Source organism: Dermacentor albipictus, chromosome 9, assembly GCF_038994185.2.
Source record: "Dermacentor albipictus isolate Rhodes 1998 colony chromosome 9, USDA_Dalb.pri_finalv2, whole genome shotgun sequence".
Classification (NCBI taxonomy): domain Eukaryota; kingdom Metazoa; phylum Arthropoda; class Arachnida; order Ixodida; family Ixodidae; genus Dermacentor; species Dermacentor albipictus.
This window is the reverse complement of record NC_091829.1, coordinates 106,422,717-106,439,163: the sequence shown is the minus strand read 5'-3', so window position 1 is coordinate 106,439,163 and position 16,447 is coordinate 106,422,717. Positions and strand designations below refer to the sequence as shown.

Sequence of the window (16,447 nt, the reverse complement as noted above, 5' to 3'; positions counted from 1 at the left end):
CTTATCTGCTTCCTTAATAACAATGCCATTTCGGCAACTAAGATTTGAAATTCTACGACTCTGCGATGCAGTTATGTTTTTAGGCCGCTTAGATGTCTTGGATTGACTTATAATTTCTCAAGTTCTATGGCTTGTTCTAGTTCGGGAGTCCAAGTGGATTGGGCTCTAAGTGGTGTCTTCCCGGTTTGTGGTGCGTTGTCTGCGAAAAGCTGTCTGATACGCATTCGTCGGGAAAATTCTGAGAGGTCCTTGTGAAGCTCGATTTCATTCATTGTGTTGTTCATGGGACAAAAGTTTAGGCCCTTGCGGAGCACGCTTATTTCTTTTTCACTTAATGTTTTTGAAATGTCTACAACATCGGACTGGTTTAATTTTGTGGAAGTTTCCGTGATGTCTGGTATTTCTAGACGCGAGGTCCCACTTTTTGGCGTGAGGTGGCTGTTTGCCTGGAAGGTTGTTTTCTGCTGAAAGTTTCCTTTTTCCTTTGTTTTTGAACCAATTTTCTAGACTGCTTTTCGTCGTAATGCTCTAAATCTTTCTTCCCATCTGGTGTCAGAGCTGTGTTCAGAGGCCTGTGCCTAAAACTTTCCATTTCCTCTTTGCAGTGTTCCTTGAGGATATTCGAAAGTGAGGCATTGAGCAATGTTTCTTGCCAGTTTGTACGATGGTGTGGTGGGAGTGTTCCTAGAGCTAGTACAGCCTTCAGTGTTAGACCTTTAGGGATGATATTTTTCTCTGTGCAGGTTGTGTAGGTTTTCAGATGGGAGGTGTAGCTCGCATGTTTTTTGGTAAGTTTTCTAGCCTGTAGGAATTTGGTGCTTCGTGGCAGAGAAGAGTTATTGATGTGTGATGGCTGTCACTTATTTGTCTTTTTGCGAGTAGATTTGCGTGGGGTGTGTTTCTGTGTGGCAGGTTTATTACCGCATGCCTGGCTTAATTTGAGCTCGGTTTCTGTTTGACTTTTTGCGTGCGCAGGTAGGCGTGTGGGCGTCTGTGTGAAAACTTCGGTAGTGAATGTTTTGTTGTCTGTTACAGTTGTGTCTGTTTGCACTGTCGTTGATGTCGTTTTTAGAGTAGTGTGTGTCTTGTGGCTCGTCTCGCATTCCGCTGTCTGTGTTTCAAGTGTTCTTGAGGTGACTGTTGCACTTGTGCAGTGGCTTGTTTCACATTCGGCTGTCGGCGTCGTTCCGATTGTTTTTGAGGTGACTGTCGCAGTTGTGTAGTTCGGGGTGGCACGGTCGGTAGAGTCGGTGGGCGTGGTATTTGAGATGGATTTAAAGAGTGTTTTTTTGTACTTGTCCTTAATAAAGGATTTGATGTGTTGAGAAACTAGCTGAATTCCTCTGCGGTTTAAGTGGAAACTGTCCCAAGCTAGGTGCTCGTGCGGTGCTTCGTGTATTTCTGCGTGATGCATCGTGTCAACGTTCTTGTGTAAGTGGAAGTTGAAAATTAATGAGTTGAGCTTGTTAGTCTCCTCATTGTGCTTGATGAGTGCGTTAGTTTGGTGTATTAGTGGGCGGTATTTTGTAGGCAGGGAGTGAGAGTTGTTACGATTATGTGTGCGTTTGAGTGAGCGGCTTGAATAGAGCGTATTACGACGTTCATGGACTCGATCGCTTCCGCGGCGCTTTGTGTTCCGAGGCTGTTTGTACCTACATTGAGAATGAAGTGTGTGGTGTCAACTGGCGTATCACAAACTAGCGGGAGAATATCTGATGTTTGCGCCCCACTCAGGTATCTTATGTACGGCGCGTGTGGGCCTGGTGGAAAGTGTTCCTTCAAGTATGTGTACTGGCTGTCTCCAAGGACTGCTACGTGGACAAAGGATAACAAGAGGCACTTACCTTGTTCCGTCATCATCAGCTGGCATGGAGATCCAAAATCAAGAAAGGGGCTGACAGATGGAATAGCACACTGTGGTATAAAGGTTATATGCCAGTCGCCACCGACAACAACCGCACGTGACGTCACTGCACTAACCCTTTAAAACTAACATGCCGAGGATGACGAGACCGCCTTTGACGACGATATGTCTTCCCATCGAATCGTTGGCAAGCCTTTCTGAGGCACCTTATCCCTGTTTATAACCTTTATACCACAGTGTGCTATTCGAGCCCCTTTCTTGATTTTACATAAAATATTGTTATTTAAGAATGATATTAAATGAATACCAGTCGTTAATATCAATTTTCAGGCTATATTATTCTAAAATTTTAAGTTAATAATTTTGTGTTCATAATGAGGAAAGTAAAACAATAAAATTCACATGGCGGTCTCTTTGTTTCACTTACAAAATTAAATATGGCATCACATTCCTATTGCAGTGGCCTAGTGCCAACGCCCTGAGAGACATCACAAGAAGCGTAATGACCAGTCCAAGACGGCGAAGAGTACCTTCCAGAAGACGATCAAGCATAGAGCCGCACTAGTTTTCGGATCTTCCGCACTACCGTGGTTGGCTTTGCCGTAGGCATAGAGATGACGCGAAAATATTTGACGGATTTTTTTTATTTCCTTTGTTTTCTGTGATTTAGGCATTCGGTATGTGCCAGCGGGTGTGCCAGTTCTTGGAAAATCCTCCGGAATGGGTACGTGCCACTGTGACATAAGAGGTACAGAGTATTTAAATTTTGTTTGACACCTGTCGTACATTGCAGTGCGTACACCTGTCATCCCCATTCTTCCCTAGACACGTATCATACATCGCCTTTGTGCTTGTGACATCGCCGCGTCGATCTCTCACACGTCATCCGCCTAATTTGGAGTTTGCATTTCGGCATAGCTTGTAAACGATGCAGTGCATAAACATAAAAATTGAATAAGTACACGTTTGTGGTCCTTGCGTTGCCAACGCATAAATATCGCATTGTATTACACGTTGCTATGGATGAAAGCAAATTTACGCATCTGCGGTAGATTGAATTTAATTAACCGCTATACTAAAGCTTCGGTTTACAGAGATTGCAAGATGCGTGTTCCATCTGGATGTTTTTACCACTTACGAAAGCGCCTTGCGTAGGGAAGGGGGGGGGGGGGAGGTGCCAGGACTGGCACGCCGGACAAACAATGAATCCTTGTACACGGTGCCCATAAGTTCAGTGGGTGTGCATCATCATAATTTTCACACGGCAGCGTTTGCGGAAGTTTGCTCTTCAAGAATTTATTTTGAAAAGTCCCACTGAAAACTATGCACGCCATTGCTTTATTACTATAACTGGTACTTTTAGATATAATTTCAGCTGTTGCTTGCGTATTAAAATGACGAGCTTCTTTGCCGATCACCAGTAGTGGGTAGGTTCCAATACTTGGGAAGAAGCATAAGAACAAGTCCCGACTTCAGAACGCGCGGTCATATGCGATAGTCCCAATGGATCTGCTAGAGCTTGCACTGCGTGCTGACGACCGCGGCCTCCTTCTCGTGGGAGTTCGGCTGCCTTTGTTCACCTTGGCTTTCTGTTTGGCAACGGCGATGACGCTCCAGCGCACCGAGGTCACCACGACGATATGCCGGGTACAGTAATTGTAACCCTTTGAAACGTATGCGCTTGCGGAGGAAGACGGCAATTTACTGCTAACAGCAGTTGTAATTACGCTAACAAATGGAAAAATCGTGTTCGTTCACTTGTCGGTTTGTTCGTTCACCACATTTCGGTCGAGAAACGCCCCGAAGTAAGGTTAAAGAGAAATATTCGAGAAGCAATATATTAACATATGTATTATTTAGTAGTATTAACCAAACTCATTGTATTACTTTTTTTTTCTGGTGACCGTATCTGACAGGTGCAGGACGCGCCTCTGGTATCAACATTTCTTGAATGTTGGTGGCAAAAAATAAAATAAGAGGTCTAGCTAGAAAACTGTATCGAACGGCAAAGAGGGAAATCGGTCAGATAAGTTTTGGATGAATGAAAAAAAAGTTGGTAAATAAATTGTAGTAGTCTGACTGTCAAAAATCAATATGATTACGAGGCATGCTTTAGTAGGGGCCTGCCGATTAATGTTGGCAAACTGAATTTCTTTAACTTGCACCTAAATGGAAGTACGGGGTCGTTTTAGATTTCGTCTCCATCGAAATGTGGCCCCCCACGGCTGGCATCGAACTTGCGAAGTTCAGCAGTTCAACGCCATAGAGACTCAACGGCCGCTTTAAGTAGTAATGTAAAGGTCAATTAAATTGTAATTATGACCAGGCTAGGTTGTTCAAAAACGCAAAATTGTAGGAAAAAAATTCCCACGCCGATTGTGATCGTACATAGAGAATGGCATTGGTCCGAAATCTTTGAGCAGGTTTTGTGGGAAGGTCGCAGGATCAGTACGATGGTAAGCGCGGTGGTTGTAATCATTCTCATATTGATTTCGTGCCTACTACAAGACGAAGGCCTCTCCCAGTGATCTCCATTTACCCACGTCGCGCTGCAACTAATACTCCTGTCACACAGACGCGGCTAAAGTCCTTTTAACTCCCTCCAACCAAGGACGTCCTTATCTCGAGGGAGATGCGCGCCGTGTCACACGGCAGTCCTTTAGCAAAGGAAGTTTAAGGAAGTTACTAGCGAATGGAGATGGAAGATCTCCCTTGCAGACTGAAGGGAGTACTCTTGTTCGCAGTGTGCTTGAATTTCGAGTCAAGAAATCACCCTCATTTTTAATAATTTCACTTTTACCAGCAATTATAACTGTTTTTATTGCATATAATATAGTATTTCAGCACTGACAAATATATTTGAGTTGAGCAGCTACATTCGACTCTCGAACCGGGCGTTCTCGGAATGGCTGCAGCGTTTGCCCTGACTTCGGCATTTTTTGTTGTTTTGGTCAACGCGATCGCACGTCTCGCGCATGCGGAATGAGTGACTCACGTCTTTTCCAAGACTTTTTAGCAATACAAAACGTGTTTCTTTCATGACTGCGTACGAGGTGAGCAGCGCCTAATGGGCCCCCAGCGGCAGCTTTCAAAAGCTCGCTTATAGGCCATGTGACACTGAGCTAACTCCTTTGAGGTGAAACTCCCTGGCGGTCCTTTAAGGAAGGAAGCTTGAAGGAGATCCGAGTTGCCCGTGTGACATGGGTATAACTCAATCCAACATGTCGAATTTCTGAATTTCATGTTATCGTGTAGTGCCCTTCCGTGCTCGACAGGACTTCCATGTTCTTAGCAAGTATTCTTTTACTTTAGCAGACCAAGCGTTAATTGCCTCGATGCAGTTACATGACCCGCTCAACTCTATTTCTTTTTCTTAATCTCTTAATCTCTCTAATCCACACTGCAGTCCTGCCTCTCAACCAATCTAAATCTAAATGCATGACAGCCAACACACATCGTAACATGGGTTCCGCTACATTTACCCATTGACTTAAATGCAATCTTACATAAGCGCATGCAAATTTCATTTGATGCGATTGTTAATAATTAATATAAATAAATATTGTTTAGCATGAATCCAGACGAAAAATGTGTAAGATGCGTAAAGGCTGCACCTTGCACATTCCTTAGCTTTTTCTCAAGTTTCTGCTTCAGCTGTGAGTGCTGGCAGAATGCAAATGACTACATTTAAAAAAAAGATGGGTCAGCTGCTAATTATGAATTGCTTATATTTGCCGTATGTTTACCGACCCATATTTAATCTTCTGCAGCATTCCTTCTCACGATGCCGATTCCTCTGTTACTAAGAGGCCTAGCTAAACGTACTTTTGCACGCATATTAGAGGTGACTGCTAATCACGAATTGCCGTTCTTTTGCAAGACTCATTACGTTGGTCTTGATCAGTAATCTTCAAACTGACTTTAGACTATGTGCACTAAGCTCCACAACCATTCGTTGCATGTAACATGCAGAGTCGCTGAGAGGGACGGTGCGATTTGCAAACTGTAGGTTGTTGAGATATTTGTTGTTGTTCCTCACCATCATTCCCACTATAATAGCTTAAAAACTTCTACGCATGCATTCAGTAGAGCTGAAGAGATTGTGCCTCCTTGCCTGACCCTTTTGTAGAGTGATATTTTTCTGCTTTCCTTCTGAATAATTAAGGTGATTGTCACGCATTTGTAGGTCTTTGATAATATATTTACGTATGCTTCTTGCACTCAGTGTCTACAAAATGCCTCTGTGACTGCCCTACTGAAATGCTCGAAATGTACTTCAATTTTTTTATATATTTTCATACAAAACTTAGAAAGATTATACGGAATAAATATATGAAATCCATACAGATTCCATAAGATTTCTATGAACATATGGAGTTATTGTAATAGCGTACGGAACGCTTCAGTAGGGCCTGGCGTTTATAAAGCATCTAACGTCCCCTCGTAATCTATGGATGCCGTGCAGAGAGGCTGCTTATACTCCTCGTGGTTTTTCAGTTACCTGATTGATGACGTGAAAGTTAGCCATTGTTGAATATCCCTTTCTGTACCTAGCCTGTTCTCCATCCTGGAGTGGGCTGAGAGGATAAAGGAGGCCTACTTCAAGTAGTTCCCCCTCACCCTCTATTCCATTGCCCCCTTCCCTTTAAAGATGGATAAATAAAGTTTTTCTTCTTCCTCTTCTTCTTCTTGTGTTTCTGAAATCAAGTCTTGTGTTTCTAAACTTGCGGACAACCTTCAGTAGCACTGAAGGGGGAAGTTACGGTGGCAGAAATAGCGTAAGTAAGAATATTTCTGAAAAAGAAAGGTTAGAGTGTGGAAGACAAGATACAAATCTCTCATTTACAACTACAAAATAAAACAAAACAGGTCACTGGGTGTTAAATATGACTGTTGTACTGCTATTTCATTCCGCGTTTGGACAAATGCAGAACTTCCACACGTGAAGGTAGGCTGATTTAGTGTCTGTTTCAAGAAACGAATTGCGCTGTAAAATGGTGCCGCAATAATTGGCTTAGTAACACACGTGGAGAGATTTCACTTCACTGTCGTAGAAAATTGCCCGCTGGTATTTCCTGTAAAATCTGTATTTTCTGTAATATTCTGTAAAATAAAAGGACGTAGTCAAGTTGTTCTAATTATTGCCAACTATTTAACGCCTCGCATATTTCGGAATATTTTGTTGCAATTTTTCGAGCCTTTAGAAAAGTAACACAAGAGCAAAAAAAGGCAGCCAACCCGTTTCTAAGAGAACGCGTTTAGCATAATAATAATCAAAAACATTGTAATTATTGTAATGATCACTCTAGATCACATACTATACCTCTACATCACCACACCAAAGACTGACACTTGGCGTGCTATTCGGCATACTGCCAAATTCCGCCATATCGTCAAATTTGCCATCTTGTCAGCTCTAATTAGCCTATAGGGCTGTTACAGCTTCTCCGATTGGCTCAAAATGCCGTTACCACAGAAGCAGACAAAGTGGCTCAATTCGGTGATGTCCAGTATAGCGCTGCTGGACGCTATTCAATATTACGGCAATGTCAATCTCCATCTAGGTCGCTATTTGAGCCAATCAACGATGGCGCAGTCATCCTGCCGAGCGACGCGAGCTAACAAAAAAAAAAGGCGTTGAATTCGACAATACATGGCGCAATTAAATAGCGTGCAGACACGCCGAGCATGTCCGCACTTCGCCGCGTCGTTTCGTAAGAGGCACGATTGCATAACTCGGCCTCGTCGCAGGGCGTATCGGTAACCAACTCCTGGCCATCGTTGAGCAGCGTCACCGACGTCTGGCCTCAGCGCTGCCTCTGGCGTGCGGTCGTCGTGCTGCACGTGGCGCCACGGCTCCTGCTCGTCTGCAACTACGCGCAGTACCTGAGATGGCGCGCCGCGCTGGTGGCGCCACCTCTGCGGTTCGTATTCGACCTTCTGGCGTGCCTCAGCTCGGTGGTGCACGCGTCCTCGGTGGGCTCGATGTTCATGATGGCGTGCACGTCGCGCCGCGACCACGCCAACGTGCACGACGTGATGCTCGTGAACTGGACGTGGTGGTCGCTGCTGCACATGGCCAGCACGTGCCTGGCACTGCGCATGTCCCAGCACCGGAGCGACGGCTACCTGGTACGTATGAAAAACGTTTTGACGCGCCCTAGTCGATACAAAAACGGCGCCTACAAAAAACAAACTCACAAGGAGATGCTAGTCCTAGTTTCGGCAAAAAAAAAAAACATAGCGAAGAAACAAAAAAAAGTTCAGAATTAACAAGAACTCGCTCCACATAGAGACGGACCACTGATGAGTACATAAGAAAAAAAAAAAGAAACTGCCCCTTCGGAGCAGTGCTTTCCCTTGTTTACGATGCATCAAATATGAATTATTAGGATCACGTTTGTGTTCGTTTAGGTAGGATGGTTTGCTGGGCGAGTTCGTGCGTAACAAGGGTGGGATAGATCTAGCAGGTGAAAAAACGAAAACACGTGTAGAAGGAGGACACAGGACCAACGTTGGATCTACAGCTAAGTTTTGATTCGAAGACCATCCTAGGAATCGGCGGCCGCGAATGCCCAAGAAAAGAAAAAAAGAGAAAAAAGAAAGATACTTATAACTATGTGCTCAGCGGGGCATCTTTAGTGTCTGTTTTAAATATTCCCGCTCTTCATCAATAAGGTGGACATACGGTCCAACTATACGCTCAATTCTGCGCCATATTTTCTGATACGAAAAGCTTCACATAGCTCCATTTCCGGTCTATTTCGGTTGTTACCCACGATGGACACATCTGAAAAGTCGGGGCTGTGGCCACACCTCTTGTAATGTAAGGGGGGAATTTCCTCCTCTACTCGTGACAAGCAGATTGCGGTGCTTACACAGCGGCTCGTTGATACAGCGACTTCTATGGCTAACATAGGACCGGTAGCATGATTGGATATTCTTATATAAGATCGAAGAAGCACATTTTCTGAAATTCGCTGAGTGTTTTTTTGTCACAGCCCGCGTACTCGCTTCTTTCTTTTTCCTATTATATGCGTTTGCGCAGCCCGGCCAGCTATGCGGCGCGCAGAGCATCAGCGTTGTGCGAGTTCTGGTTGCCACACGCCTTAGGTTGTGAGACAGGCAATGAAAATTTGCCATCATCTCAACTGTAATTTTTTTTAGTTTTTGGTGGTTTCCGCTTTCTTACCAGATATTGTAAGGGTTGGGTTCAGGCATGTAATAGATAGTAGCTGGCCCATGCCGCCATTCAACTCATCCACGCAGAGGACGTTGTTGACGGGATAGACTTGTTCCACTAAAGAACGAGGAATATGGGATTTATTTACAGTAGCTACATGATAACGTTACAGTTCATCAGTCTAACATGACTGAAAGAGAATGCACACTCAGCAGCCGCGCATCAGCTGCTTATAAGCACTGTCCTCCGTAGATCCCTAGGTAAGGGAAAACGGCCGTTCAACCGTCGACCAATTCGAAGCATCCAAAGTTATCGTAACCGACCCGCCTTTGAGGTGGGGGGTTTACACGCTCACTTCCACACAGGTTTCACTAACCACACCGAGGTGAGAGGGTTCTCGCAGACAGAGGTCTTGACCCGAGCAGGCACCTCTTTATTCCAGAGTTGACCATGCAGTCAGTGGCCGCCGCGTCTGTCCATTGACTGGCGACTTCTAGGACCCGTGAGACGGCTCCGCAAAACCCTATCTTCCAGGAGCTCCACCGCTTCAAGCAAATCGTGACGATGACGGCGAATCCACTAACAATACCTGGTCCGTCGATTGCGTGTATACATCCCGGTGACGTTCTGTTTGTGACTGTCGTATATGACAGTCACAAACCGAACGTCGCCGGGATGTATTGTCGTCCTTACAAAACGAGTCGCCGCCGTATACATCCAGGCGCCGTTCGGTTGTGGACTGTCGTATTGTCGGCCTTATAAAGCGAGTCGCCGCAGTAGACATGGTGGCGCCGTTCGCTTGTTGACTCAGCGTATTGTTGTTTGCACAAAGTGGGTCATCACAGCGGGCCAGGCAGGTTTCGTCAGTCGCTTCTCCTCTAGTTCGCCAGCCCCCGCAGGCCGTTTGTAACAGTATGCTTTCCTTCATTTCTTTCGTACAGTGTTTTGGCAAAAGCCGTCAACAGTGTGCCCGGGTAGCCTGCTGTAGTTAACCTAGGTAGCTGCGCCTCAAAACTGGCGAGTATGACGCCGACGCCACTCTTGAACCATTCGTTTCACAAGGTTTGAATGGGAGCATTCGTAGGCAAGGACCACTTGCTTGGACTTTAGGAAGTACCGTCAGCATAAATGCTTATTATCTTGTGCCATGCGTTGAGCCAGGCAAACATCTCAAGCGTATTATTAAAGCTCGTATCTCTCTTTTATCTTCTTGATATGTTCAAAGCAGATAAAGAAATCTAATGGAATTATCTTCACCAAATTCATAGGTGATCCTGATCCCGGGAAGAATTAGATCAAGTTAACGTCTTACCCGCAATCATTTCTTGTTTGTCACCAGGACTGAGCAATAGAAACACTATAAATAATCGGCAAATTTAGAAACACGTACAATGCCTTCTTCCTGCGGCATTTGCAGTACACTGCGGTGGAACTTCGTTTAAGCAAGATGTGGCTCGACACCGTTGCAACACTAGAACTATTAGGTGCCTTTCCTTTGAATGAACAGCCCAGTGTTGCAGTATATGACAGTGCTTGATGAGTAAAGCGGGAGAAGCACCACAAAAGAAACCACTGACAAACAGCAAGGAATGATAAAGGCAACCTCGCCGTACTTTTATAACGACCGACATCGTGGCATTGGAATAGAGCTCGTTAGCCTTCAACCACTTCACGACATCTAAGAAGCTTTGCATGGCAAATGGGTCCAAGGGATCGACAATTTGCAGTGCCCGATGCAAGGATCTACCAACCAACATCTGCCAGGAGTGTTCTTCTGTGGCGATGGCACTTCGCAGCAAAGAACACATGCAGGACGTAGTTATCACATTGCTTTGCCACTTTTGTGGAGCCATTCTAGTTTGCAGATTCTTGAGAAGTTTCATTGCATGAGACCTAGCACTCCTAAGCGGCACATCAAGAGGCCTAGTTCTTCTGAGTGGCCGAACAGGCTTTTTCGGGAAAGATATCCTTGGAAGAGCAGCAAATACCCCTTGTTTGTCGGACTGCAACGGGCTCAGTTTATTACTACTGAAGTACTGGTTTATCGGTCTCAACAAATCAGTGAACCCTTCCGAAAAAACCCGGTCTTTTTGTTTCATCAGAACCTTTTCTGTTATTTGGCGAACTATAGCTAGATGAGGGTCCGAAATCTGTGGCATCAGGTTAAACTTCGAACCTTTTCCGCTGTCTTGATATTTTTTGCGCTTGCGCGGCAGAGAATCGCGCGATTGTCTTCAGATTAAAACTTATTTAAAAGTACAGCATTCGTCCCGAATCGTTCTTGTACGTGTGCTCGCATATGTTCACCTGTTGGAAATATACCCTCATTATGAGCAAACAGACGCAAGAATGACTTTGGTTATACTTGTGCACACACATAGTCAACACGCAGAAGCACTTGCGCACATTTAGGGAACATTTCCACATGCACGATTTGAGAGCCTCCCGAGTGATTCCTTTATTGAAGGGTTTAGCGACGGGCAGGATAGAAGGATCTTTAAATAACACGTCCTATACAGGGTGTCCCACGCCAATTGTGCCAAGGTTTAAAAATATGCAAACGCTACGTAGCTAGACAAAACCAAGGTAATGTTCTTTGCCGCCGCTTTAGGATACTCAGATTAATTTTTGCATTCCGCTTCATTACATACTTAATATTCATTATTAATTAGGCTTCTCAAGTGTTATAATTAGATCAAAAGTGTCAATGAGAAAATTGTAGAGCAGCATCACAAACTCCCAATACTGCTTTCTTTGCTCAATACGTGCTTCATAAAAGTGTTTTCTCGAGCATGAATGAAGCCCACGAATACACGCAAAGTGCCTCGAGCAGGCAGTCGCGCGGCAATTTTTCGCGTACTTGCTGGCTGCGCTTGCATAACAAATTGAGAATCTGCTCAACCTCAACCAATCTCGTGTTTTTCTTGGGGCAATGCTAACCTTTGCTACTCTAATTTCCAGCCTTCTACACATTTTTTGCACGAGAGAAAAAGTAAGAGAAAAAAGAAAAAAGAAAGGTCACGTGAGACGTAGAGCAGACAAACCGTGGTCTATCATAGAATCAAAGCATGTACCAACGGAAGGGAAATGCAGTAGACAAAATAGTATACAATGAGAAAAAAAATATACATTGCATAATGTCGTCCTAGTTGATCATAACGAGGAACGTTGGCAGTGGGAGGGCATGACATTAGGTGGTGTAGAGCCCTCTCGTTGTGTCCAACAGTTTTCATGTTAACTTCTACGTACTTATGTAGTTTCTGTGAATACTTAAGCAGCAGCTAAGGATTGCCTTTAGAAGCCATTTTAGATGCACAGCTAAGGGGCTAACCCTCTTCTAGGAAGGCGCTTATATGTTGTTTTAGAGGAAATAACTTTCTTTGGCTCTTCCGTCCGTTTTCGCGGGTTCCGACTTTCATAGCTCATGCAGATGTGCCGATGCAAAGGCCGAATCCAAACGCCAAATCTTTGAGGCACACATGCTATGGCGCGAGTTTGCTTTTGGGCGTTTGAAGGTTTAGATGCTTTCTTGGAGCGCTTGAGAAGGGCATCCCTTGTTCTTCAACAGCTGCCTTGGCCCCTTGTGCCGGTTGCGGGAGAGGGCTTCGGTGGCCGAAGAGGAGCACGGGGGTCACGTTCCACGCCGGCGCTCGTACCACTGTAGGCAACACGCATAGGACGAATAGGCTTATATGTATAACCACATATGCACTTCTTCGACGAGAGTGCCCTCCTGGGCGTCTTCGTCATAATGCTTTCTAGGCTATGCTAATTTAACCCGCGCACAAAAGCATTGCAGACACTACCGCGCGTGTCGTTGTACTCCCGCGCCGTAGTCCAGAGAGAAGGTCCTCACTCTAGCTGGTGCAAACGTTTACACTACCACTGCGTGTTTGCTGGTTCACGGCTCTGACCTCAACTGAAATGTGCAGTGAAACGACAAATGCTGCCTAACTATCCTCCCTGGCACAAATATACACAATTAAGATCATTACTTCAGAAATAATGACACCTTAATTCCAGCATTTATCTCTTCACTTACAGTAAATGGACAAATGGTGGAGAGCATCGATGTTTTTGTCGATGGTTTCTGCACTGCTTTTCTTTTGTAATGAAGGCGTTTTGCTGTGCAGATGCGCCGTTCCCGAGTCCTCAAGGAAACCCTGTTCGCTCTTTCGGTAGCCGCAAGCATCGGGATCACCTACTTCGGCGCCGCTCAGAAAGGGTACTGCGCCGAGATGGGTAAGCGGCGTATCTGAGCATCCAAGGGCGTAATCTGCCGTGGCAGGAGACGCACTCTGCGAGTGTGACGTGTTTTGTTAGCACCTCGCATCACTTTGGTTAATTTCTGAGGCGCTCATATTCGCGTATGTTGAGACGTCTTGTCCAAAAATAAGAAAACCGGAATGAGTGAGAGATCTCGCGCCTTAAAGTGGCGCTCTTGCTCCTATGTAATCAATACTAAAAGGTAGAGGTAACTTCCTGCTGTGAACCAGAGCACTCCAGTACCATTCCGAGTTTCATCATATCTCTCGAAATGGTTTACGCGTGTTCGGTTGTCACCCTATAACCTCTGATCGCACGCACATGTCGAGCGAGATCCATACTGTAGAATTTGCAAATCAAAAGGCAGAAGGAGTGAGATAACGCTTTATTTCAGCCGTGTCACGATGTGCGTAGCCTCCTTCAGTGAAGCAGTCATGTAACTTCGCTTGACAGACTACTCGCGGCGTCTAACCTGACCGTACTTCTCACAGCCTTTGGTGTGGAGCCGGGAGCCGTTGACCACTTCTCCGGGTCATTTAGTGGTCGCTTGTTGTGAGGGCTGAAATATGTTTTCATACCGCTCCATGGTCATTTCGACAATCCCACAGAACTCAACACAAGTTGGACATTAACGGCTGCGGAGCCAACTCAAGACGTACTTGTACCTGGTTCACAACACCCGGAGTTGACAGCGGGTGTCGTTGGGTCGCTGTCCCAGGAACTTCGCGTGAGCTGTGACGCGGCAGGTGTAGGTCACGGACGTAATGTGAGCTGACGCTTCGTGGACACGTTCGTGAACACGAACGTGACAAACTCGTCACGTTCGTGTTTGTGTGATTATGTGGTCAGCCCCGTCTTGAGAAGTGTGCTATGCTTGGAATAACAACGGGAAACTATCCCGTCAAGCCCACCTGTGCAAGTTCGCTCGTCTTGACGCATGACTCTCGCATCTCTTTACATTCGGCGTCTTCGCATGACAAGCATGCTATGGGGGAAGACGGTACCATATTTACTCAGATAGGACAAGTTGTGTGTACTGACCAGAACACTGCTATAATGTAGCAGCGAAGCTAGGACGAAGTGCTGTATGTGCGTGTGTTTGAAGATAGTAGGCTCTTGACATTGCTGTTTTAAGGTTTGTGCAACTTCTCCAACCTTTCGAACTATATTTTTTTGAAGATATTACTCATTGAATTACGCTGGTGTATTGTCGCAATAAAATTCAAAAGACTGCTGAATGGGCAATGTCCGAAATGTCTGCACATGTGACTGCTTCCGTTACTTGTCAGAGAGGCAGGTATTTATAAGGCCGCAGAACATTTGCAGCGTGAATAGAGCTTGGAGCTGCGGGATGCTGTCAGTCCGTAGACAGACAACACGTACGAGCTGCACGCTAGGAAAGTGTTTTCGGGCTAGTATATTGCAGATTCCTTCTACTATACTCTATTCCTTTTGTAAAATTCACCGCTTTCAACTCGCATATCGCAGTGATAGCTTAGGTGAAGTGGTGTTCGAACTAACAAAAAAAGCAACAGTGAAGTGGTGTTCGAACTAACGAAAAAGACAACCGTGGAATGAGACAGGTATACTCTACGTGTCTTAGTTTTTTTAATAGGACACTTTATTTTGGGAGCTCTTAAGTACACGTGGACGGAGCAATCGTTTCTTTGAGCAACCAGTGCACTGACTTATTGCAATGACGTTCACTGCATTCAAAAGCAAATGTTACAGTCTAGGTGCTGTAGAGAACGGAATATTGCTATTCGGGCCGTTAATAACATTTTCATATTATTCCAAATTGCAAAATTGGAACAAAGAAGACTACCAAGTTTACAACTTTGTAACTAACGAATAAAAAATGATAGGACACTTCTGTTAACGTATTATCTATCACTGTGAAGCAAACCCCAAATATGTGAGTAGGATACTTGCCAGACCCTCGTATACACTTTAAAATTCTCCTACGTTGTACAGCGTTATTAAATTGGTCGGCTTTATATTTTCTACCTGATAGATTTTATAAATCTGCAATATCCTTTTCGTGCAAAGCTACGGATTTATAAATTTATAAGTTCTATTTTTGAAACTTACTGATTTTCAGCAATTGTTAAAAATATTCCAAAACACTGAATTAAAATTCTGCTTTACAGTCACTCTAACTAAGCTTTTTCTCAGAAATGCAAGAAACTATATTAAATTCAGCCATTTTTTTCAATAACATTTTGAGTTTTACATCTATTTGAATAGGCGGCATCGTGGTCAGCCCAAAGTTAAAGCTTCCTTTTAAGGTCTAGACATTTTGGACGTTATGAATAGTTTTAATGCGCACTGGTCGTTCCCGTGTGTGCAACTGCCCTTATCGCGAGTGTGTGTGGCCACTACGTCTCTAGTATTTCTCAGCTAAAGCCTGGAGTATCACGCCAGCTGCTCAGCCATGCTCAGGTCTCCAGCTGCTCGATGTCTGTCCTGACTTTCGACCTTAATTTCTGTTGCGATTCTCAGGTGGCGTCGAAGACAAGGCGGCGCACATGCAAGCGGCTCAGGACCTCTTCGGCATCAGCGAGCTGGCCTTCATGGTTTGCACCATGGGCTTCGACCTGACCGTCCTGTACGACGTTCCCGACAACGTGGCCCACGCTCCGTGGCCAATGTGATCATCGACACCCGCGCCCGCATGATCCGGTGTCACCGGCGAATGAAGTCATTTTGATTTGTTTAATTTCCCAGAGACCGTGCTACATTGCTGGACAAGACTAGTAGACTATGGATAAAAAAAGAAAAGGTTTCTTTTGCGTTACAAGCTTTGTTTTTGTTGTCAGCAGCACCACAGATTGAATTACCAAGAATATTGAAGTGTAAACAGTTGTAGATCTCGTCATTCTGTATCACGATCCCAGCTTGCATTGCGTTTAAAACGAGACAGCGCCAAAAGTACACCCTTTGTTGCATTGTTTTGTTCCTGTTTCATTTTTAGTTGGACGTTGTCTGCTCGTCTCCTGTTATTCTGCACGGTGACTGCTACACGCGTTATATATGACATTGCTGAACAAGTGAAGCATAACTGAGCGGAACCGCAACTTCTATTCGCCGACCCGAGCTTCCAGCTTTCGGTTACGCCGGAGGGTGCAGAGACT

The 16,447-nt window shown here is 44.9% G+C and overlaps 1 protein-coding gene across 2 annotated transcripts; it reads left to right on the top strand.

The window, feature by feature from the left end:
• Positions 1-2,515: 2,515 nt before the first annotated feature.
• Positions 2,516-16,099, top strand: LOC135907209 (post-GPI attachment to proteins factor 2-like). Of its 2 annotated transcripts, none has more exons than XM_065438895.1 (4): positions 2,516-2,588; positions 7,616-7,996; positions 13,181-13,289; positions 15,816-16,099. In XM_065438895.1, the coding sequence occupies exons 1-4, from the start codon at positions 2,544-2,546 to the stop codon at positions 15,965-15,967; spliced, it is 687 nt and encodes a 228-aa protein (XP_065294967.1). In that variant the 5' UTR covers positions 2,516-2,543; the 3' UTR covers positions 15,968-16,099. The 2 variants fall into 2 exon arrangements, with proteins under 2 accessions (XP_065294967.1, XP_065294966.1); XM_065438894.1 differs by lacking the exon at positions 2,516-2,588 and adding an exon at positions 3,311-3,511.
• Positions 16,100-16,447: the final 348 nt, after the last annotated feature.

Bases quoted from the DNA above. Each gene is read 5' to 3' on its own strand.
- LOC135907209 (XM_065438894.1), top strand. From the start codon at position 3,368: ATGGATCTGCTAGAGCTTGCACTGCGTGCTGACGACCGCGGCCTCCTT. The intron at 3,512-7,615 runs GTACAGTAATTG...GCCTCGTCGCAG, and splicing joins TCACCACGACGATATGCCGG to GGCGTATCGGTAACCAACTC. The intron at 7,997-13,180 runs GTACGTATGAAA...TTTGCTGTGCAG, and splicing joins ACCGGAGCGACGGCTACCTG to ATGCGCCGTTCCCGAGTCCT.